Raw genomic sequence first — 23732 nt, forward strand, 5'->3', positions numbered from 1 at the left:
TGGATTGGTTCAAAATGATGAGCGTTTACTTCTCCCTATAAGGAACGTGAGACGCTTACTACTGCATGCGTTCGTGGGTTGTTACTATGCTTCATGCCGTTCAACATCCTTTTTTCTTGCGTCATACAGTGGCTTCATTTCCATGATCCTTAACGATTTCTTTCAAGTCGACATTGCTGCGATTGAAGCGAAGCCAGTTGCTCCCTCCTCCGTTATGACACTTAAGTTCTGTCCTTTGTTGATGGAATACGCTCCCGCTATACCCACTGGGATTACAATAAGTCTAATAGTGGGCATTTGCGGGACCTCTCTAAAGTGAGGATCAAAGCCTAGGCTTGTCTGCAATGCTTTTCTGTTGTCTTGTTCTTTCCAGTCGGAAACGGGCTGGTACCATCATGGACCGGTTAAGTGTATAGCGACGTGAGTATACTCTTGCTGAGATTATGAAGCAGCTTTGTGTGGCTTCGAGGAATGAGTGTTTGGGTGAAGGTGGCCATTGTATGTTCACAGGTACAAATGCCGGACGTTTGCTTGACTGGTTTCAACCCATGAACCGCCGTTTCCTCTCGTAGGGAACGGCCCTTTTTTTTCTTATAAGTTCCCCTAAGTCTGGCAATCATATGACATGGCTAACTACTCCCAAGGAACATGACAACGAACTATGGACGCGCGCTTACTTCCCGTGGATGATCAACTGTTGATGGCTATTTTGGAGAATGGTGTATGAGTCGAATTTATGACAATGTTCTTTCATTTGAAGTTAAGCTCGACCTATAGTCAGCTAGTTGTGGAATTGGCTTTGGGTCTGGATTCTACGACTTTCTAGGTAGGACAAGTGCCATAATGTCGGCGTCCCAATTGCATATAATCACCAATTCTAGTGCTCTCACCACTTTACGCCTTAGAAATACACGTATCTCGCTTTGGTTGATTTAACTATGTACGTAGTTACTAGTCATTTTTGTGGCTGACTAATAATGTCACCGCCGTTCCCCCTCCCCTAAAAAAAAAAAAAAAAAAATTGCCCCGCCGCGATAGTAGAAGGAAAAGGAACGTTCCGGTGACAACTAGATTTTGGTCTCCCCCTCATTTTTCTATCGTTTGACCGTCTAGTCGCAAAGTTTCTTTAATATCCGCTATAAGTACCGCGAACGTATTTATTAACGCTTATATTAATATTTCACATATATCACGATGTCTGCAGAAGACAATGTCGAGTCCCAGTTTCAGAAACCGGGTGACTTGGTAGAGCAAGATGATGATACGGGTGTAATGCAGCTGGAGAGTCTTTGCATGAATTGCCATGAAAATGTATGGTCATTGATGACTGGGGGGAAAGGAAGCGAACTAATGGAGAGTATAGGGATTGACCAAGCTTCTACTCCTTCGAGTGCCTTTCTTCCGTGATATTATCCTTGAGTCTTTCGAATGCGAACACTGCCATTTTAAAAACAACTCCGTCAAATCCGCCGGCCAGATCCAGGAGCAGGGATCGAAATACACACTGGATGTCGAAAATGAGGATGACCTTCAGCGACAAGTCATTCGAAGCGATGTCTCGACCTTCAAGGTTGAATCTTTGGGGATTGAGATGCCAAAGGGCGAGAGCCAACTGACGACGGTCGAAGGAGTCATTCAAAGGATCCACGAGTCTCTCTCCAGCGAGCAACCCCTGCGGAAAGAACAGGCCCCTGAACTCTACGATGCACTTGAGCCGATCATTGAAAAGCTTCAGAAGATCCTTGATAGAGAGGGTTATCCCTTCACAATTTCCCTAGATGATCCTACCGGCAATTCTTGGATTGCCCCTACTGCCAGTGACTCAGGAAACAAATACCGACGCCGTGATTACCCCCGTACCCACGAACAGAACGAAGAGCTTGGAATTACTGCCGACCCCGATGCAGTGAAAACTGAAGGCAAAACTCTGGAAAGTGCCGATGATCTTGATGACCTTGACATTGTCGATGGTCAGGTATACAGTCTCCCTTCGGAATGTCCTGGCTGCAATAAGGCATGCTTCGTCAATATGAAGAAGGTGAACATTCCGTACTTCAAGGAAGTCTATATTTGGGCTACGTCCTGCGATCACTGTGGATACCGCACCAGCGAAGTTAAGACCGGTGGTGAAGTTCCTAATAAGGGCAAGCGCATCACCCTTAAGGTCGAGGATGAAGTGGATCTTGCTCGTGATATTCTGAAATCTGACACTTGCGCGCTTCACAGTGATGAGCTGGAGGTCACTGTTCAGCCTGGCACCTTGGGGGGCCGTTTTACTACTGTCGAGGGTCTACTTACAGAGGTCCGGGACCAGCTTCATGGCCAGATATTTGACATTGATGACACTACCGGTAGTGGCGGTGACAGCATGGCGGTTTCTGACAAGGAGAAATGGGACCGCTTCTTCAGCCGTCTTGATAGTGCCATCAAAGGGGAGATGAAGTTTGTCATTACGCTGGAAGACCCAATGGCCAACAGCTACGTCCAAGATATGTGTGCCCCGGCCGTCGACCCCAAAATCACGACCGAGGAATATGAACGAACCGAAGAGGAAGAAGAAGAACTAGGCCTGAAGGACATGAAGGTTGAAGGATACGAGGCTGATGAGCAGACGAAGGATCAGCCTGTGGAGGAGCAGAAGTCATGATCCATATACCCAGAGGTTTTACCTTTTTCTGTTCTGGCTATTCCTATGAGCCTTTGTTGCTTCATGATGTGCACGATCTTCTATGTCTTCTCATACTGTAACGTCTTATGCATGCATGGTGGTACCTCTACCAACTATGCCTGATTTTACTTCCACTGATAGATATCCGATGCAGCTGTGGCTTGTTTTATGTGTTTATATGGGGTTTTTTTCATCTGGATTTTGGGGGCGGGGTGGGTTTTGGTCTTTTGGTGGCTTAGAAAAGTTTGATAAATCAATGTTTTCTAACGTGAGATAGATGCTTGTGGAATGGGTGCGGTCGATTTCCGTGCTGCTCCGAAATCTGGTGGCTATGGCAATGTTACTATCCCAAGGTTTCTACGTAATTAAACTATTCTTAAAATACAGTAATGAATGCTATTAGGTGCACCTAATGATCATCTATGCTCTATAAAAATCTATCCAAGTTGCTATATTGATAGAATTAATGACGATGAAACTAATGCCTACTTGTCTCTTAGTATATTAGCATATCTTTGCTTCTCGGCAAGTAGTACATGATTAAGAGACTCTTCGCAATATTTTGTCCCAGTTCCATTCCGTATAGTTTGGGAAAGTATAGCATTTTTGATGTCTTGGTAGGCATTTTGATGGCTATCAGCAGCCACTCGCTGGATACCGATTATCCATTGATGCTTGGAAGCTGAATTAAATCGCACAGGTCGACACGTCTGTTAGTCACGTCTTCAAGACGCCTTTCATAATCTGAATACAATGGTCTGCCAGCCAGAGCGTTCGCGATCGCTCCTATATCGACCCTTGCCATGTTGCTGAAGTCTTTTAACTTCTCGCCATGTACCTTGCCTGGAAAGTAGGATCATCCAATAGCCATTCTACTGGAGGACCAGCTGATGTGTCTAAACGAAAGAGCCAGTTCACTTCGCAAATGGATTTGCATGGATTGTCACCCTTTTGATCCGTAACGCCTCATGTTCCGTCTCACCCTCTTTCGGTTGAACAACCCTTCCCTTTTTGTCCACCTTCACATTTGCCTTTTCTAATAAACTCAACACATCGCCACCCTCGTCCTGCGCCGTCAAGTTTAACACCTTTCCGAATACAGTGCTAGCACCATCTAAATGCGGCGCCGCGGCGAATGTAATGAAGAACTGGCTTCCATTGATTGTCGTACCAGTCGCGCCCTGGGACCCAGGAGCCGTGCGGTCTTTAACAGGTCGTGACGCCATAGAGAGGATTCCGCGCGTGTTGTGTCGGAGAGCCGGGAGATGGATTTCCTGGTCTAGGGCGGCGGGGTGATAGATTGAAGTGCCTCCTTTCGGGATATCATCGAAGGGGAACATAGGTTTTGTGGATGCCGAAGTGCTAGATGCTGCTGGACCAAGGGAAATATCACCACCTTGGACCATGAAGCCCGGCATTAGACGGTGGAAGGGGGTGTCGTTGTATGCGCCGCAAGCGCAGAGTGCTAGGAAATTCTAATCAAGTAAACATGAGTATATTCCGTCTTGATGTGGCGGAAAGCTTTGGCTGGAGCAAGTCTGAATCATGATTATTACCTACCTCTGCTGTCTTCGGTACTGCCTCACAAAAGAGCTCGACTTTCACGTCGCCGTGAGTGGTATGAAGCTACAGATTATGATTAGTAAATAAGTCTATGCCAGCTGAATATTTATTTGCGTGGGAATAGTAGCTATAACTCACAGTAACAGACATGATGCCGTGCTATGAATTGCCGTATATTGGAGCCGAGAATAAATGGGGATGAGAATGAAGCTTCCAAAACCAAAACACCCGGTCACATGACAATCAGCGATATAGCGACATTCTGTTGTCGCTTTCGTAAGTAAACTTTTAGAGTCCCAATCACGCATTACGAGCTATAGAATACTGTGTTATGTGACCATGCTTAATGGGTCTTAATTTCTATTTCCATTCCCTGCTACATTCTTTCGAGCTCCACTTTTCCAGCACTACCTACTTCTTCAATCGTCTTTCCATGACAGCCTACTAGCTCAGGATGAATAACAGACCTGTCGAGCAAGCATTGGGCACCCTATTGCCCACCCATGTCAATGATTTGCCTCCAGAACTCCTCAGCTTGGCTCTCTCACTAGTTGCGCAGTCGCGGAGCTTTTCAAGTAGTCTGAAACCGGAGGAAGAAATCGCACGCCCCTACGCCTGCGCCGAAATTGCTTGCAGAAGGTAAAAAAATTATTGATACAAATCAAGTTCCTTTATCTATGCGCAAATGAAATAAAATGCTAATTATTGTTTGCAAATTTTTAGACTAAGCAGAACCCTCAAACTACCTCCTTTGCTCGGCCATCCACCATGCCCTCCACGCGCCTACAAAAAGCTCTTTGCGTTCCTTGACCGATCCCTCTCATCTAGTACAAAGCGTACTACAGGCAGATCAGCCCAAGGAACACCCTCACGAACTGGATCCGCTCCGTCAACTCCTACGAAAGAGTCTAAATCGATTCAGACGCCCTCAAAAACAGCCGCTACGCCGCGAGGTTTACAAAATACCCCCGGCAAGTCGACTCCTTTTCAAAGATCAAATACCTATATTAAGAGCCTCTCTACATCACGAACGCCAAATGTGTCGGCTAGGTTTCGTCCCAATGGCATTTCTGCCTCCACTGATATCCCTGATGCGCCTTCGTGGGTGATGGATGGCATTCGGAGTGTGTGCAAAACCTTGTCAACGCCCGCCCCACGGACGACTACCTGGTCTCGGCCTCCGATTTCACGGACACTTCCACCCCATGTTTTCACGGGCGTTTCTTCCATCTTGTACTTCTTGTCTGATAGCAAACTCGAAGAAAATCTTGATGATGAAATGCTGGAGTTCGTGGAACCCGTCGTGCTTGCTAAAGATAAGGAAAAGGACGACGATTTCAGAGAGCTCGTGAGTGCGTTGATCGTGGCTATTTATTTCCTTGTTCTTGCTCGTCGGCGGACTCCCAGCCCTTCAGCCGAAACTCAGTCGGGTGAAGAGGCGAAGAAAATGGATAAGAAGACCTTTTCGGAAATGCGACAGACCGCGCTTACAAGTCTTTGTCTTCCTTCGACGGAGCGAAGGCACCGCGATGACGTTGATCAGTGGATTGCGTTGATCATGGAGCAAAACTGGGCCAACGGGAAGGAATGGTTCGAGAATGTTCCGCGGGCAGGCGACTTGGATGGTGACGACGCGTATCTTTCAAATGCGAGTGGCGATGACGAAGAGTTGCGTGGACGTAAACGAACGAAGATGATGGGGAGAGGTCGTGCTTCTCTCTTTTCTAAAGATTCTTCCCGAGGTCTTCTACCAGGTCTCGGGACCATGATGCAGGATCGGGTGGATTATTTAAGTGAAGACCGTCAGGAGGATTATGTCGAATGGAAAGCGGATATCATGGCGCGAATCGAGCAAATGGAGAGGATTTCTCAGCCTGCTTGTTGAGTAACGATCTTGTTACACAAAATCTTTCCCGTGTTTAGATTATGCTATTTACAAGCTGGTGTGGACATGGTAGTCCGAAGTAATTTGTGATACCCTTAGAATGTCAAAAATATGAACTTTCAATTACAAAATCCGGACCTCATGATATTTCTGATATATTGTATCATTCCGCAAGGCACGAAGGCCCAAAGTGAGTCTACCTACCAGAGATAGACAAAAACGCCAGCAAACCGGCAAGTTGACGCTCCCATATGCAAAAGGCCTCAGCGCCGCCACAGAAGAAAAGCAAGGTTGGTATCACTGTCTAGAAGGATCTTTCATGCAAGGACCAACCAACCAACCATCTATCCCAATATTAAAAACAGGTTGACAAGGGTAGAGCCGGGACGGAATGGAGATCATTCAAGGGTTCTAGCTTCAGTACCAGATGCTCCTTGTCCGGTGATGGGGAATTGACTCTGCTCCATCACTCTCCAGCTCTTTCACTGTGTCATAAAGGAAAAAATCTATGAGAATGGCATTGAAGCCCGGGCCACTGGGTTCTTGCACGCCTTTCTCTGGGTGGTGTTTCTGTGTGCTGCATTTCTGCTTCTCGTCTTGCAAGGTTCCCAGATGCTGCGAAGGGTTACTTGAGTTGCCATTTGCCGGGGCTGAAGCTGTTACTAGCATAGTCTTGGTTTCTGGGTGTTGTCGTTCGATTTCTCGCCTGATCAACTCGACACACCAGATGCTTGTTGCACGCAATTCAACTTCCCAAGTTGAGCCGCTGGGGATGATCTTTTGTTTGCGGATATGAGTTTCTAGTGATGGTGAATATCTGAGACACCCAAGCTGGTGCAGCATTTGAGGGATCCGATAATCTGTGCGTATTGTTAATGACGATGATATAAAACCAAATAGTGGGACCATAGGACTGATGTACCAGCGAACATTGTAATTTTGTCAATGTCGTAGAATTCGCCGAAGCTTTCGCCGTTGAAGCAAGCCCACAGGTCAGCGATCAAAATCTGCGCCCGCTTGTATAAACGCACCCTCTTTCCCTGAAAGGTGGTTTCGTCACGGAAACAAGGGAAACTCTCTGCCAGGAGATTCACAAGAGCTACAGCTGAGTAGTTGGCGCTGTAAATGCAATTCAAAAAGCTGCCGTCAAAATCCTATGAAGCTTGACTTGTAAGCTCTGTGATCCTCTGAACGGATGTGAAATATGAAGGCTCTAGACACACCTTACAGAGGACACGGCCTGCTTCACGCAGACATTGAAGCCTCTCTTTGAGTAAAGGAATCTCTTCCTCAGTTGCAGATCTGAACACATGCTTGAGCAAAGCTTCGTTGCATTCATCCTCGTTCGTCCAGAACTTGGGGGTCGTAATTGGGATCTCTGCGAGCCTTAGCATTGGCCCATTTCGCTGAACACCAGAATCATTTTTCAACGCTAAAAAAAGAAGCTTACCTTCGTCCAAGGCTCTCTGCAGCGCAGCGACTAAACTCCAGTAGCCTGTCCATTTCGTTCCGCGATATTCGATAGCAAATCGCTTGTCATGCGATAGCTCGGACCAGAAGCTGAAATTCAGGAGATCCATGGTAAACACGAAGTCGACAGTGGCCTCATCCTTTGATTTTGGGTGCAACTTATGTTGCGACCAAGTCTGTGTGGAGTAGCCTTTCTTCAGCATCTGGCGCCATATCGATTCGGCCGCTGCTTTAACGTTGCACGGGTTCAGAGCGACGTCGATAGCATTGTCGAAAACGAATTGCGCATTCTCTAGGACCTTCGTCTCTGCTGCTCGGGGGTTCACTGGGCCTCCACCCAATCCAAGAGATTTCCGAAGAAGAGCGAGCAATTCGGGGTCAGCTTCATCGTCGGACATTTTGCTCTTGCTTGATGTTCAGATCGTGATTCAGAGAGGGCTACAGATCGAGAAAAAAAAAATAAAAATAAAAATCCTCTCGAGAATTGGATCTCAACCAATGCAGGAGAGGGGTCAACTTGTTGAATCAATTTCAAAAATCAAAGCCAGAAGAGAGAAACAATGGCTCATCTAGCGCATAGGGTCCTCCACTCAGGCAGGCACCAAGAAGAGGCCGCTTGTCGTTGATCCAAAACACTAGCAATTGTCAAATTCCGCCGCCAACCGATAGGATAGTGGGTACTAAGTATGCAGAGAAGCAATTAGACCAAATAGAGAGCGAATGTGAAAGTGTACAAAACTAGCAGAGATGTCTGATATGCAGTCAGCTGATATCAGGACTTTAACTAATTGTTTAGTCATGCTTGATGCATCTCATCAGCCCTGTTGATTTTTTTTTTTTTTTTGAAGGGGGGGGAGGTTATGTAAGCACAAACTGGCCCCAAGTTTGTGCAAGTTGTGGTGAATTGGGTTTTCAAAAAGGGGGTCAAAGTGGATTATTTCTGGATTGCTTATACTAGAGCCTATCTAGCAGCAATATTGATCTCTCTCCGTGGAAAAGGAGAAGCCTTGGTTGTTCCCTGAGAGGCATTTAAAATTCTTGCAATATATCTTGCATACAGAATATTTAGTAGTCTACTCAAATACTCAATGAAGGGGTAGGGCATTCAAAAAATCCCCCAGGGATGTCATTTACTACTTCCACTCTAACTAAAGAAGTAGAACTTTAAAATATGCAGTCTATTCATTCCCTGCTGAGGAAAAAACTATTGACGCCAAGAGTAGGCGTCAAGGTGAGTGCCGCCCGCTGCCAAGCCTGGGGTTCCGCACAGGGCGGGCGGACTAAATTCGGCCAGCCCCAAGCCTTCTCCGCCCACCGCAAGAGAACTACAACCTGATCTTTACACAGACTATGGAGCACCTCTTCCCTTCTTTAACCCACGTCTTGTGGCATCTCGATGATGCTGCTCGCTTGCTCACAACTTTCTGAGTTTCTGAAAGCAATCCGTCTGCTGTTGGCAGAGGATCGTGTTCGATTTCTCGATTTTCCTAACCTCTTAATCTAGGAAGCAAACTTTGCTGCTGCAACAACTCTGAACAAGCAAGAGCACCTAAAACAGGCGGCTAAATTACCCAGGGAGCTTACTTTCTCTTAGATAGACTTATTACAGAGCCGCTATTGGGGTAAACTTACCTTGATAAAGAAGAGGCCCATCATGATGCTCTAGAGGCTCTGGAGGAGAGTTCTGCTTAATACTGCACTGAATACTTAAGTGCCTTGAGTTTTTCCTGGATTATCTATATGAATAATGTAAAGCTGATGCAATCAAGAATGCAGATGGGGAGAATTTCCGACAAGGAGATAAATTAGTTAAGATTGGGAACAGACCGGATTTGGCCATAACATTTGAGCAACGGACACCCCTGGCTGCGCCAGTTGTGGCAGGAAGGCGATGGCAAAAACCAATGGGTTATGCAATGTTTAAAAACCCTCCGTGGATAACAGCGAATTCTGAACGCTGCGAGTCTTATGACTAAAAGCATTCCCATCTAATACACATGGCTTTTAATGCTATATCACCAGAACCGCCGTCCAAGCAAGGTGGGATATAGAGCCCCTAGATTGACCTCTGAGACCAGTGATAATAAAAGCTTCCTGGAAACCTTGAACAGATTGTGCAAGCAGTTTATTCATCTCCGATATTAGCTACCTAAGAAACAAGTACCACTTCTATGGATAGACATGTAGGAAGGGACGATTGATGCTATCTCCAAGGGAATTACAGAATGGATTCTCTAGAATATTTTCTTGTATCTGGATCACGACGCTGCAGCATTGGTTTGGGATTCGCGACGGGCAAATAACTCGTGGGTTTAGGCTGTTAACTCAGACTACGACCCAGACAAAACTCTAGTGGGTTAATGCTACCTGCGCGTTCACCTTTAGCAGCTTATTTGTAGTTTCTACGTCTCCCGGCGCTGGCACACAGATAAGCTTTCCATAGAGGACTTGTGGAAAGCGGCCCAGAAGGAGCCCAATAACAGCTCATCTGTCTTAGTAAAAGACAAAGTGCTATTTTCTAATAATTCAACCTGGGAAGCTATAACCACCCTTTAAGTAAAAAGGAATTAGCAGCCTTTTAATTCAGGGCGTATAAAATTTTATCTAGTTAGCATGTCTATTCATCAAAAAACTTTAAATCTTCCATACTGCAACAGGATATACTATAGACCACATAACTATTTACACATATTAGAAGCGGATCCAATACGGCATGCCTCTCTAGCAAGACTCCTTAACATTTACCCTTCTTCGTGTTTAGGATGGGGTTCACTTGTAGAGACAATCCAGGGAGATATTTGCTTCGTCCGCCATGTCTTGGCAATACTTTCCATCATTCTGCATCATCGATTTGCTGCAGTCATCCGGGATTCCAGTAATTATTGGACCTGGAAGTCCACTGCTTGTACTCTGTGTGACAGAAGTATTAGTGCGGCTGGCAGTGTGCGAAGCAGTGGCGGTGGTCCCTCCTCGCTGTACAAATATACCTTCGCTAACTTTATTGTCAGCAGATATCAGCAAGAGCTCCAAGAAAACGAAATAAGGATGTGAATAAATACGAACAGGCCGGAACAGTCTCCGTTCAAGGCAGGATTCTAGGAATACACATGCTTTTAACCGGGATGTCCCAATGGTTAGCAATGTTGACATGAATTAATAAAACATCGTCCAGTCTTTATGTCACATCTTGAACTCGAATCCAGACGGGCTCTTACCTTGAGGCATATGAAAATCGGTACAACCCTATTACCATACTACTTATGGCTTCGGAGTAGGGTTAGTGGACGGTGTGTAAGTGTTTAAACTGCCGATAGAAGATACAAAAACTCCCGAGTACTGAGTGCTTAACCGCCCCGTGCTGTTTGTTTTGGTGTCAACAGATATCCAGATCCATGACGAAGGTTGAAAGCAGCTGTCGTCCACAGTGGCATTTAAAATAAAGCAGGAAAATGAGGGCACCGATGTCTGTCCTGGTGGAGTTCTTGTATGCTGGGGGCACTGACATCACCAGGGACCTAACATAGATCTAGTGGCCAACAAGCATCTCAAGATTGTCATATCCCCTACTAATATCGACATTCCAGGGTATCAACTGGGACCTGGTAAATGTGTAATTGTATGCCTCCCTAATACCGTAGCATGTACCATCTTCCTTAACAGTGTAGAAATCACACTTGTAAGGCATGCACAATTTTGTCCCCTCCTCAGCAAAGTGGAGGATTCATGTTTCAAGGTTGTTAAGGTACAGCATTCTACAGTGGAGACCTGCTAGGAACAACCAATAGAATGGCAGTCATCACCTTCCGAAACCATATAAGTACTGCTACATGGCTTGGATGCTCCAGCGGCCGTCGATTGCATAGCAGTTGCTGTAGCGCTCTAAGGGACTGTCGCAGGAGGAGGCGAAGTCACCGAATAGTTAGCTGCGCCGCAGGAAGAGGTTAAGGATAAAAAGCTGGACACTATATCATCATCATAGCCCACAGGAAATCCCAGCTGTTCCTGGTATGTTCCCAGCACACAATCAGAGCAACTCTGTTTGGGACCGTCATCATTGCTTTATCCTTGGTAGTGGTATAACTAGTAAAGGTTGGGGTATTAAGGTCCTAAACAGGGCCATTTCATATGTAATACAGAGGTACCCGACTCGCTTACAGGATACGTTATATGTATATATACCATAGTGCCACATGCAGCCTAAGGAATACATCCTATCCATCCATTGTTGGAAGCGGTTGCTTATTCCATTGAATGGGTGACCGTGTGGCTGCTAACTTACGACTAAGAGCTAGCTTACATAAATGATGACTAAGCGAGGTCGAACCGGGGGGAAGGCGCCCATGCTTGGCGATATTCCAATATCCATTCATAACCACGTGATCTTGGGGGACTAGGGAATTCTGGAATATTCCTGTTCCGATGCCGAGGAGGGCCTGAGTGCCTGAGGCAAGCCAGGGCTGACGGATTCAATCAACCCACTAGCAGAACATCTGTAAGAGTAAGACGAGTGTTTGCTAACTCTTTCTTTATTCGTTTAAGGTAATAATGCTAGAGGAGGTTAGATGTGGAAAGACGATTGATGATGCAATGTATGAAGCTATGCAAACTGGTACAAACAGTTACGTAATGCTCTCTATAGTGAACTCTCGTTTGCGACTGCAGCAAACAAATTAACGAGGTACTTCTCCTTGGGGGCGTGCAACTGAAAGCTCGTATCAATCAGGTGCCTGGTCTGATTGATTTTGCAATAGTATCTGATGTGTCCAATAGATGCTGCAGGAACGAGAGAGGTTTATAGTGGATATGACCTTGGGCAATGCCTTCTGGTTGAATGGCAGACCACAAGAGAGTGGAAGAAAGAAGATGGCAAGTAGAGGGTTTCCACTGGCGACAATGCGCGTTTGAAATTACTATAAAGAACTACATAGGATTGTTGGGTTAGAAGTGCACAATGGAAAATCACAGAACAAAAAAATGTAATTTACCCTATCAAGCAAAAAAGCAAATTCTGGTTTCAAGAAATGGCTGTCGTCATTTCGGTGGCTTCGGCGCACCTTCTCTTATGCGGCTTCAGCTCCAGCAACAAAAAGAGTCTCACTTTCATCTTCCCTTCATCCTCCTTCGCTCTCCTCCCCATCTCCAATTCCTCCTTCAAGCTCCCCTTGGCATTTGGCAATGCCTTTCCACTGGTTCTAACATTCTCTACCTTTCCTTTGACTCTGTTAATCTTCGCGCAGCTATGGCGCGGGACACTTACTCCCAGCGTTCCCTCGGGACATTATCCAGGCGCATTAAAGAGGTAGCAGGCGTTCCTATGAACCTTTTCACCCATGTTTAATCTCCTTTGAACCTCTCCGGGCTCTCCGATGGGCTTAACTGGTGCGCTTCCTTTGCTGACAGCATTCTCTTTGGAATTATCTAGTCGCGTGTTCTCCTCGTAGGCGCGGGCGGCATCGGCTGCGAGCTACTCAAGAACCTCCTGCTCTCCGGGTTTGGAGAGATTCACATCATCGACCTCGATACGATCGATCTAAGCAACCTGAACCGTCAGTTTCTCTTCCGATACGAACACATCAAGAAGTCGAAAGCGTTGGTGCGCCACCCTCCATCCTCCTCCCTGCCTTCTATCTCGCGAACGCCCTGTCCTTGTCCGGCGCCCTTTTTCCACGATATTTCTTTTTTAGGAGAGAGAACTGACCTTTCTACTCGAATGATGCAGGTTGCGAAAGAAGCTGCTCACAAATTCCAGCCAAAAGCGAAGCTAAATGCCTATCATGCGAACATTAAGGATAGCCAGTTCAACGTGGATTGGTTCGCGACTTTTGATATTGTGTTTAATGCCTTAGACAATTTGGATGCCCGTCGACACGTCAACAGAATGTGTCTAGCGGCTGATGTACCGTTGATTGAAAGCGGGACGACAGGTTTTAATGGCCAAGTTCAGGTCATCAAAAAGGCAGGTTTTATTGTGGTCACGATAGATTACCGGCTCCGGTCGAGGTAACTTTTATTGACCATCAGCAGGGTGTAACGGAGTGCTACGATTGTACTTCTAAGGAAGTGCCCAAGTCATTCCCGGTTTGCACTATACGCAGCACGCCTAGCCAACCCATCCACTGCATCGTCTGGGCCAAAAGCTATCTCTTTCCGTAAGCGGCCCCAGACGTCTCTGAACCTTCCTAGATTTGTCCTAAACTTCTGCAGTGAGCTTTTTGGAATAGGTGAAGATGAGACACCAGAGCTAGATCACTCGGAAGATGCGGAAAATGGTGAGTCGTATGTTAAATTGACCCCGTGCGATTCAGCTTCTGAGTCCATTCTAGCGGAAGAGATCGCCAATCTCCGCAAGGAGGCACAAGCTCTCAAAGAAATTCGTCAGTCGATGGGATCCCCCGATTTTGCACGAAGGGTATTCGAAAAGGTTTTCATATACGATATAGACCGGCTACGCGGAATGGAGGATATGTGGAAAGTTCGCGACCCTCCAACGCCGCTGGATTTTGGAAAGCTGCAAGAGGAGTCTGCCGACATTCAGTCTGCCGTCTCCGTTGAGGATCAAAGAGTATGGTCGCTGACAGAAGATCTCGTCGTTTTCAAAGACAGGTGTGCCATACAACTCCCTTCCTCGTCCGGTCTGGCACGCATGATGCTTACTACATAATAGCTTGGATCGATTATGTAACCGTCTAAAAATTCTTCAAGAGAGAAAGACAAGCGATGTTAGGCCAGTCCTAGACTTTGACAAGGATGATGTCGACACGCTGGACTTTGTCACGGCAAGCGCTAACTTGCGGGCTTCGATATTTGGAATTGATCCAAAATCCAAGTTTGATACTAAACGTATGATATATCAATCCCATTCCCCTGGTCCAAATTTTTTACCCATGTTGATTCATTTTTCAGAGATGGCGGGTAATATTATCCCGGCGATTGCAACTACAAATGCCATGACCGCCGGCCTTTGTGTCCTCCAGGCAATGAAAGTACTAAATGGCGACTATGACAGTGCGAAGATGGTATGTGGTTCAACATTCTGGCTACTAGAGTGATATTAACTTATTCTGTCTACCAAAACCAGGTCTTCCTCGAGCGGTCGGGTGTCCGTGCGATAAATTCTGACTCTTTGAAACCTCCAAATCCCAATTGCCCAGTCTGTTCGGTTGCCCATGGCAGGTTGAAGTTTGATCCCGAATGTGCTACAGTCGGCAACCTGGTTGAAGATATTCTCCGTCTGAAATTGGGCTACGGCGAAGAATTTTCAATCAGCACTGATTTAGGCGTAGTCTATGACCCAGACCTCGAAGATAACCTTCCCAAGAAGTTGTCAGATCTTGGAGTCAAAGATGAAAGCTTCATTATCATCGTCGACGAAGAGGATGACGAACCACGGGTGAATCTCGAGCTCATTGCGGTCACTAAAAAGTAACTTAGAATCTTGCGCTGTTTATTGGGCATTTGCTAACTTATTTCTAGGTGCGAATCGTCCCCCGATGAACAGAGACCTGTCTCCCTAGACAAAGTTCCACAGATCCCCCTCAAGCCAAAGGCACCTGCACCTACTACTGATGAGCATACCAATGGTACCTTGGGTCTTAACAAACGCAAACGCGACGCCGAAGAGGCCGGTCTCAGCAACGGCAACGACCGTGCCAAACGGATGGCGAGTGTGTCAGTCGCCGATGGTGACGGAGCACGCCCCATCGTTCTGGATGAGGCTCAGGGCGGTGCTATTTTAATTGATGATGACTGAATGAAAATTGATCTAAAAGAGTACTTGTGAACCGGGCATTCTCTAATATTCTCATTCTATCATATTCAAAATTTTGTCACTATAAATTTCTCTCCCTTTTCCTTCTAAAGGCACCTTTGAAGGTCTTTGGGTCACGTTGGGTTATCTTCATTCCTCCTTTTCTCCTGTAACATACACTATGAACACGAAGAGTTTGCTCAAAATAGAACTTAGTATTTGACTTCAGTGTAAGAATGTCTGTCTCAGTAGACAGCTCCCTAAGAATTAGTATCAAGGCAAAAGATAGGGTTTAGATTCACATGCTCATCAATCGAGCTTCTTGTGTCCTCGCCCAGTAACACCATTATTCTCACACAGCACTCAATCCCCCATCAAGATTCACCACGCAATTATTAGCATACTCATTTCGAGCCAGAAACACGGCTGCATCTGCGACTTCATGAGGAAGACCAAAGCGTTGTAAAGGGATGCTGTCTTTCAGTCGAGATGTTTCACCTTGGCCAAAGTCTGGAGAAGTATAAGACGATGCCTTTAAATTTTCTAAACCTCAAAGAAACCCACCTGCAGTCATCGGCGTCTCAATGTACCCCGGAATAATAGCATTCGAACGAACGACTACATCCCTAAACGAACTCGCAGCCTCCACACACAAAGAACGTGTCAGTCCCAACAGACCAGCTTTAGAGGCGGCATATGGCACCGCCCCAGTTCCCCCCTTTGAGTGCAAGTAGGGAAGAGATGTTGATGATACATCTTGAAGTTTTGGCGGGGTCGGATTCGCCGTTGGCACTGCGGTTTCTGATTCGATTGCGGATCGAGGCGCGAAGTAGAGCGCGCGAGGTTAGCATAGCTCCCTCAAGGTTTGTGCGTAAAATGTGGGAGATTTCGACTGGTTCGGTCTTTGGAAGAATATTGGATACTGAGATTCCAGCCGCATTGACAAGAATGTCGACCGGTTGCTATTTGATATATTGTTAGATCTGTTGATATTATCTATCTAGGGATGGGAGTGGAGTTCACCATCGCCTTTTCTAACTCTCGCATCCATGACCTTGTGTCTGATACATCGCCCACGAGTAAGCTGATTCTATCTGATGTGGAAACTAATGTGCCCTGTCTTGGCTGGGGAGTTCCCGTTGCTGGGTCTTGCTTTGGGTGCTCTTCTTTTGGTATCCTGGGCTTCAGTCCGCTATTGACTGAAGATGTATAGTCATCTAGTCGAACAGCAGCATTTAGAAGTCGTTCGTAAGATCGGCCAACTATGATGATTCGTTCTGAGCCTTCTTGGAGGAATCTCTCTGCTATTGCGAACCCGATGCCGGATGTCCCACCTGTTATCATGCAAGTTCGGCCAGAGAGTTTGTTTGAAGATTTGGAAATAGGGAGCTTGTCTTTGGCTGGCGCTGATGAGATGGCCCTGTTAGATAAATGCGATGTAGGAGATGGTAAATGACGCCGAATGGGTGAAGATAGATTTTGACAGAGTAGAGATGATACTGGTGCGCCATTAAGGCAAGAACACCGTATATAACTCATTTTTATGCACAGTAGAGCTGGATATTATCTGTTCGGATGTCAACTATTGAAATGCAGGACAGGCTGCTTCGGGTCACCTTTCATTATTTAAAAACAGTATACCACAAGAGGTGAATGATTGTACTGTTATATTTTCCAGGCTGTGTGAGATACTGATATAGAGTTATAGTGAGATTCATTAAAAAAAAAAAGAAAATAGACAAAGGCCTCTGATGACATCACTGGAATCAGGACGAAGTAGAAAGTAGGCTTGATGCAGCAAACCAAACTCCATTATCGAAAGCTTCAGCACGGACCATCATCCTGAGACCACGCGCTTCTTATTCTAAGGCACCATTTTATTCTTCCTCTCAACGCGGCCCACAGTTTACTTTCTCCACATCTTGAAAATGGCTTCTTCAGCAGCCCAACAGTCCGAATACGTGACCTTAGTGTCAGGGGATGGATTCGAATTTGTCATTCCCAGAGGTACAGCGTGTGTTTCGGGTACGATACGACGCATGCTTGAGCCGTCGAGTTAGTAATTTTTTTTTTTTTGCCATCTCTCTCGTTTTTGACTATGAGATATAACAATTTTCTAACTATTGTTTTCTGGGATAGGTAAATTCTCCGAAGCCTTGACGGGTCGTTGCGTACTGGAAAATATCAGTGGGATTGTCCTAGAGAAAGTGTGCGAATATTTCTTCTACAATCTAAAGAATAAGGATCAGAGCAATGTGCCAGATATGGATATCCCACCAGAGCTGTGCTTGGAGTTGTTGATGGCGGCTGATTATCTGGATACGTAATAAGGTCGGTATACCTATCAAACCGTTTGGGACTTGCTAAGGCTGATGTCAATGGTGTCTAGGGATTATTGGCTATTGTGATGATTTATGGGAAATGAATTTGCCACGAATATTTCGAGCGAGTTGGGTTCTCTGAAAGAGTTTTCTTTCTTTCTTTCTTTTTATTTTTTACAGTGAATATATTGAGACGCTGTTGAGGCTTCCAGTGTATATTTCTTATCAGGTATTTAAGAGCAGCATAAAGTCATCAGTATCCTGAGGACAATATCGAACGGCTCTGGCTCTTCCCCTGCTGCCTAGCAGAATCGTGTCTTGCAAAGCCGCCACAGGCGTCTAGACACAAGCTTAGCCATCTGGCATCTAACATCCGACCTTACTTTATGGACGGACGTTCTAAAGAAGATGGCAGATCAGTCAAGACAAATCTCCCTTCTATTTAGTCCTCATATCCACTGTTCCATGGGTGGCAGGACCTTACTCCAGGAGAAACATGCCTCTCACTTCATGGCCCACAGGAAGCAGCATTAAATATAGATGTCAAACCCTTTGTTTGCAATGAATCGGCCAGCCCTCATCGACCTTTTGGAGCGGGCCGTGAAACCCCGCTCCTTTTGTTTCCTTTCGGTGCCTTGTCTTCATATACTTTTTCCTTTCCAAATGCCGCATCGGCAATCCGGAGATAACTCACGACCCCTTGATCCACGACGGCCATTATGACATTACGGTACCCTTGTCGCAGGCGCATATAGAGGTTACGGTTCATTCTCTCGCCCTGCGGTGGGTCCAACGGTGTACTGTCGAGTAGACTTCCTATCTGGGCCAGGGTAGGCACGGTCGTTTGTGTACGAGCGTTGACAACAGCGATTCGGAAGTCCGGAGGAGGAGGGGCAGTCTTGCGGAATGGCGTTGACGGTTTGTAGATATGGAACACGACACGGAATGGCGGGGATGTACGTGGTTGAGCGGTAAGAGCAACGGGGTCATACCAAGGGATAAAAGCTAGCTTGCGGTAGATGTCATCTGTAAGGGTTTAGAACCACCATGTCGCCCATATACAGGGGGAGAAAATAACTCACTATAGTTACGATGGATTCCAGGGCCTACGAGGGGCCCCACAGCTGTGGTATTGGATTTGTAGAACCATTCCAAGAATCGTCCATAAATCCCTGCTAACCCTGGACCTTGTCTTGACATTTCTGCAGTTTCAGGGTCCGTGCCCGTATCCGTATCATCATCATACCACCCGGGTGCTCGAATGACCGAATAACCTAAACGTTTCAGACCCGTGTAAACCGAGAACCTCTCCATCGTCAGCCCCCCGCATCCAATGAAACATGAATATGCAGCCTGCAGGCTCATCGGAATGGAAGATCCCTCTGCCTCGCATTCATCATTACAACCTGCTAACGAGGAAGGCCATCTAATATCCAAACTGCCTCTTTCCAATAGATAAAGTGCCTCCTCTGGAAGGAGCCATACTCGGTTCCACCGGTCTGTACGGCCTAAGGTCTTGAAGAATTGGCCCTTTGGATTCGGTATACAGACGCACGACTCAGACGGTACATTACCAATCCCTCCGTCTGCCTGTTTTGTCTTTTGGGCGTCCGTCTCCGCGCGGTTTTGCGGTGCATTAGCATTATCCTCCGCAATAGTGTCTATCGTTTTGGACGAGAGTAGAGACGGTGGGGGTGCCGCGCCGTCAGGTGTATAGAACCCTACAACTTTGTTTTTTGGATGATGTACTCGGGGATGTGAGAGAGCATTGTGCATAGCCTGCCGTGAGGCAGCGAGGATATCGGCTTGTAGGAGGGTGGGATTTGGTTCGAAATCTTTTTCACCGCGTTTGGGGAGACTTGTTTGAGCTGTGTCTGTGAGGCTGCAGCAATGGTCAGTAGGTGGTATATTATGATGGACAATGGTAACCAAGGAGACACTGGAAATGACTGACAATGAGATATTGTTCAACATGCGAAAGTCCTGCGTCTCATCCGACAGGTCGGTTTCGAAGTGTGCCGCGGAGTCATGGGAGGAAAGATTAATGGCAGCTTCATCATTATCTGTCATCTTGGTCGGAAAAGAGCTCTAGTGGTCTAAGTATTGTTTGGCTCGTTGGGGTGAAAGAGAAAAACAAGGCGCGATGCGCGTGACGGAAGTCTAGGAGCTGGATAGATACGCAATAAAAATCTCGTTGGCCCGAGCTTATCAGATCATCAGATCCACCCGCATCTTCTCTTCAACCCGTTCTTCCTTCCTTCACGCCTCGCAGCTTGATCGGACCAAAGGCTGGGAGAGCTTAGTCTTTTTCTTAGTTGTTGTACATATAATGTCTAATTTTACTGGTAATAAACTCAATTACAATGAGATTCTATCTCAGGTGTGTTGCACACATTCTCCACATTACCATGTCTTATCCCTCACTAGCTCTATGCCCTTTTCTAACGTCATATATTCAGATCTCCGTGAATCTCAACAATGCACTTAACACCTTCGGTCCCAGCTCCTCGCAATATCAAGCAATTCTCGAAATTCTCAAAGACAACCTTCAGAATATCGACCGCCATAGAGACTATGATGTCCCCGAATTAGACCCTGACACATTAAGCCTTGCGCTGGGGTTTTTGGAAATCGGAAATAAAGCATCCTAGAGCTCTTAAAACAAATAGGCTTCCAAAATGCAGACTCGCTATGTGCCCGAGATGACGCAAGGCAACAATTTAGGGGGAATGTGGAGTTCGCAGGCCTATGCCAACTACTTGACATGATACTGCATACGAGGCGAGAGTCCACATTTTATGAATTCAATTCATCAGATAGGAATGGTGGCTGGTATCAAGATCTGGGCTGTAAATCTTACACATTAAATTGGGGTTACACCGTTTGAAAGCCACACAGAAAATCGAGTGGCCCTTTGGCCGAAAGAAGGCTCCTTCCTGGAGCTAACCAAAGCTAACCCAAACACCCCCGATTTTCCCCCGCCAGCAAAGAAGACAAGAATCAAAGGCTATCAGAAACACCATGCAACAACCAAAAGGCAGAAAGGTTTAACTCCGGACCCATGCATTCGTAAGACATGATCAGGCTATGCTGGATAGCATGATGTAATCAGGAGTGATTGCGACGCAGTCTCCCGTCACGTGTTCCCCAGCCTCGTCTCTCTGGTGGGCTGGTATATAGATTGGGTATTGCATAGGTTCACTACGAGCGAGTGTAGGTGGGTTTGTTTATACTGGTGGCCGATTAAATGCTTGGACGTAGATAGACTCGCTCAGTCTATTAGTGGCTTCTTTTGTTTACCGACAATCGCTACGCCAAGGTGGCGCAGGGCGTTCTGATCCGTAGGCCGTACTATTGAAGGAAGCGGCAACATGGGGTTGTCAGGATTCACATGAACGGCTTCTCGAGCCGCTAGCTCGATAGCTTCCATTTCCTCTTTGCACCCGGCGTGGTCAAGAGGACAAACAACAATTGGGTGGCGAATGACAATGTCTCGTGCGGACGTTAGGTGAGCCTATGAGGTCAGAATGAGTGAGTTGTAAGCTAGAAACCGAAGAGAGAATGGGGAAGACAAACCTTTACCGTCAGATAGTATTCGATCTTATAGAGACTCGCTGTGGTTGTGAAGCCGCTAACAGCATACATAGGAAAAGCGGCTTTGCCTCTGGGTAGGATTCCTTCTGCATCTCGCATATCTTTTGCCGGGAACACAAGTCCGAGATTTGTCAAAAAACCTGACGGTGGCAGTTTCACCCCGACCGGCTCAGTTCTCTTCGTTAATGTTTTCACTTTTCTTTGTGGTTCGTCGCCTTCATGATTGAATATGATCTCCTCGTCGATCCCAATGGTGATCTTGCTTATTGTAACCTTCCTAGCCTTACTTATCCAATCCGGGTTGGGTGAAAGCTTCACGTAGACGCTCACTGGGTCAAGAGGGCCATAGGACCATCTCGGTAATGATATCCCCAACGTAACCAAGTGATCCGACACTCTTTCTGCGGACTCGGGGCGATTGTACATTCCGAATGTGGACAACGTATCATATCGAGTAATAGGTACAGGGAATGAATACTTCCTCTGCTCCGAATGTCCCTGTTGAACCATCACCACAATCTCATAGTATGTCTCCGCCGTGCGGCTAGGGAGCTGCATGCTGGCGGGGGGAACCCTCCTGGATGCATCTGGCCCCCCACGCCCGAATGGGATAAAAAGCACAAATGGCAAATCCATTGAAATGACCTCTTCGTATTCTCGACCGGCTGGACAGCGAAAGAGGAGCATTTCCTTGCCCACGGTGTCCGTGATTTCCTTCCTAGGAGGTGCCAGGCGCTTTTTGGTCATCGAATCTGCCGAAGGATGTATTGTCTCGCGCCGATGAAGCGATATTGTAATAAGTGATACGTGGACGGGAGCGGTGACGCCGACACTTGGCCTGATTTCGACTTTACCTTCAATACGCGGCTGAGGTAATGTTTAGTAGGGAGAACTGGCAGTGAACTTAGGAAAACAAGGGAGAGACTCACCATCGTCGCTGATATACCTGGGTAACCGATCAAAAAATTACCATTCGGCGGGCCCGACACTCGCACGAAGGCGGCCATGATGAGAGCGCTGTACCCGCACCACCATGGGCACGCGGCACTTGAGGGTAATGCACTCCGGGAGCTTTCCGGGCGGTAGACGACCTCGACAACCTAGATACCTTGAGAAGGTACATAGAGATCAGAGTTGACGAGCGATTGCCGCTTGATCGCGCTGCGCCGGGAGCCTTGCCTGCAGGTGCAGTAAGCGGCTCCTCGGACTCGAGCTAGGAAGGGTGAGCGAGTCGATTGGAGTACCAGCAGACCTGGACCTGCTATTCTGGAGTCAGAAGATGCAGATGTCGCAGGATCAGAAGTGGTGAAACTAGAAGCCGTTGAAATGGAGACGGGTGTCGCAAAGAGGGAACTGTTTATTACCGCCAATGTGGGGTGGTGAAAGGTGATGGGGACGCATTCGCAGCGGCTACGGCCAGCCTCGCCTCTTCTGCTGTCAGGGATCTGCAAGCAATCGGAGAATGGCCCTCTGCAAACTCCAGTTTCGACCTGGTCTGTCCGCTTAATCCCTGAAGCACGCGATTCACCCCATCCAATAAGTATTGAGGGGTTGTTCTACCGTATGTGTTGTTATCCTGCGGCCTTGTTGAGTTACAGTGTCCTTAATGATATATTACTCTCCTAGCAGGTATGATCTACAAGACCTACGTTCAACATTCCCCGCTATGAATCTCTTTTCTTTCTTTCTTTCTTTTCTTTTTTTTCTTTTGCTCGATCTTCTTTCTGTTGAGCACGAGCACTCTCAACTGTTCACATAGGGTGATCTAGACCATCCTCGAAAAGACGTGGGAATCCTGGAACGAAGGGGGTTTTGGTCCTTCGGCACATGATGGAATAGGGGATTGGACTTTCCGATCGATATTCACATCGGCAGTAGAGTGTCCAATACATGGCCTTCTGAGGTCCTGAAGTCGACGTGCGTATGTAAATGAGGCCCTTGGGTTGTCGCTAATACACGCTTTTCAAATCATCGCTACCTCCCGGTGGAGAGCCATTACAAACGAGACCCCGTGATCAAGAGCTCCTGGTATAGGCTTCTCTTTAGGGGCTAGGACCCTCCCTACTTTGGACATATAACTCTGTTGGCTCCTACAGGATTGCAAGTGAGGAGTCAAGGCACAGTAGAGATGACATATTTTTTAGTCTTGGTTCCTCAGGCATCCAGGCACCACCCCATGTATTATGTAATTTGCAGAGTGGCCGGTTGGGAGCTTTAATAGATGTATTGCTTTGCTAGAGTCTGTTGATTTCAATAAATCGTAGAGCAGTCTATAAGTTGCACCTTGACCGGCATTGTCTTCTTTGGAGCCAGCCAGCTCAGGTCTATTTGCGGTTGCCCTGTGCAACAGCCATGACATCGTCTTTCCCCACTGCCAACGGCTTAGCCAGAACTGGAATTCATCCTTCTTTCATCATTCAGGCATAGATAGGTATCCATTATACGCCGGCGAAGTGACGCCTAGATCCATCTCCTGTTCGTTCT

General features: G+C 46.7%; 10 protein-coding genes across 10 annotated transcripts; 5 read left to right on the forward strand and 5 right to left on the reverse strand.

The window, feature by feature from the left end:
- Positions 1–1194: 1194 nt before the first annotated feature.
- zpr1 (zinc finger-containing protein ZPR1) lies at positions 1195–2647 on the forward strand (the record flags this gene model as incomplete). The annotated part of the gene is made up of 2 exons (XM_033568292.1): positions 1195–1311; positions 1364–2647. 2 exons carry the CDS (start codon positions 1195–1197, stop codon positions 2645–2647), a joined length of 1401 nt encoding a protein of 466 aa, XP_033430287.1.
- A 935-nt stretch (positions 2648–3582) lies between these two features.
- cyp5 (putative peptidyl-prolyl cis-trans isomerase) lies at positions 3583–4381 on the reverse strand (the record flags this gene model as incomplete). The annotated part of the gene is made up of 3 exons (XM_033568293.1): positions 3583–4143; positions 4229–4294; positions 4370–4381. 3 exons carry the CDS (start codon positions 4379–4381, stop codon positions 3583–3585), a joined length of 639 nt encoding a protein of 212 aa, XP_033430288.1.
- A 304-nt stretch (positions 4382–4685) lies between these two features.
- ATNIH1004_003618 (uncharacterized protein) lies at positions 4686–6116 on the forward strand (the record flags this gene model as incomplete). The annotated part of the gene is made up of 2 exons (XM_033568294.1): positions 4686–4870; positions 4955–6116. The coding sequence occupies 2 exons, from the start codon at positions 4686–4688 to the stop codon at positions 6114–6116; spliced, it is 1347 nt and encodes a 448-aa protein (XP_033430289.1).
- A 417-nt stretch (positions 6117–6533) lies between these two features.
- Positions 6534–7984, reverse strand: ATNIH1004_003619 (queuosine 5'-phosphate N-glycosylase/hydrolase; the record flags this gene model as incomplete). The annotated part of the gene is made up of 4 exons (XM_033568295.1): positions 6534–6976; positions 7039–7270; positions 7340–7494; positions 7567–7984. 4 exons carry the CDS (start codon positions 7982–7984, stop codon positions 6534–6536), a joined length of 1248 nt encoding a protein of 415 aa, XP_033430290.1.
- A 4841-nt stretch (positions 7985–12825) lies between these two features.
- UBA2 (E1 ubiquitin-activating protein ubaB) lies at positions 12826–15336 on the forward strand (the record flags this gene model as incomplete). The annotated part of the gene is made up of 10 exons (XM_033568296.1): positions 12826–12918; positions 13009–13179; positions 13306–13557; positions 13611–13735; positions 13791–13855; positions 13910–14189; positions 14251–14426; positions 14490–14602; positions 14665–15008; positions 15060–15336. The coding sequence occupies 10 exons, from the start codon at positions 12826–12828 to the stop codon at positions 15334–15336; spliced, it is 1896 nt and encodes a 631-aa protein (XP_033430291.1).
- Positions 15337–15685: 349 nt separating this feature from the next.
- On the reverse strand, positions 15686–16677 carry ATNIH1004_003621 (SDR family NAD(P)-dependent oxidoreductase; the record flags this gene model as incomplete). The annotated part of the gene is made up of 4 exons (XM_033568297.1): positions 15686–15843; positions 15898–15951; positions 16037–16295; positions 16357–16677. 4 exons carry the CDS (start codon positions 16675–16677, stop codon positions 15686–15688), a joined length of 792 nt encoding a protein of 263 aa, XP_033430292.1.
- A 584-nt stretch (positions 16678–17261) lies between these two features.
- Positions 17262–17660, forward strand: TCEB1 (elongin C; the record flags this gene model as incomplete). The annotated part of the gene is made up of 2 exons (XM_033568298.1): positions 17262–17388; positions 17473–17660. The coding sequence occupies 2 exons, from the start codon at positions 17262–17264 to the stop codon at positions 17658–17660; spliced, it is 315 nt and encodes a 104-aa protein (XP_033430293.1).
- Positions 17661–18231: 571 nt separating this feature from the next.
- On the reverse strand, positions 18232–19724 carry SEN54 (tRNA-splicing endonuclease subunit SEN54 family protein; the record flags this gene model as incomplete). Its single annotated transcript, XM_033568299.1, has 3 exons — positions 18232–18680; positions 18737–19536; positions 19609–19724. 3 exons carry the CDS (start codon positions 19722–19724, stop codon positions 18232–18234), a joined length of 1365 nt encoding a protein of 454 aa, XP_033430294.1.
- Positions 19725–19983: 259 nt separating this feature from the next.
- Positions 19984–20305, forward strand: ATNIH1004_003624 (uncharacterized protein; the record flags this gene model as incomplete). The annotated part of the gene is made up of 2 exons (XM_033568300.1): positions 19984–20034; positions 20114–20305. 2 exons carry the CDS (start codon positions 19984–19986, stop codon positions 20303–20305), a joined length of 243 nt encoding a protein of 80 aa, XP_033430295.1.
- Positions 20306–20925: 620 nt separating this feature from the next.
- Positions 20926–22255, reverse strand: ATNIH1004_003625 (arrestin C-terminal domain-containing protein; the record flags this gene model as incomplete). Its single annotated transcript, XM_033568301.1, has 3 exons — positions 20926–21168; positions 21231–22115; positions 22178–22255. 3 exons carry the CDS (start codon positions 22253–22255, stop codon positions 20926–20928), a joined length of 1206 nt encoding a protein of 401 aa, XP_033430296.1.
- Between the last annotated feature and the right edge of the window lie 1477 nt (positions 22256–23732).

This window comes from Aspergillus tanneri, assembly GCF_003426965.1.
Source record: "Aspergillus tanneri strain NIH1004 chromosome Unknown AapTan_1_pilon_pilon_pilon, whole genome shotgun sequence".
NCBI lineage: Eukaryota > Fungi > Ascomycota > Eurotiomycetes > Eurotiales > Aspergillaceae > Aspergillus > Aspergillus tanneri.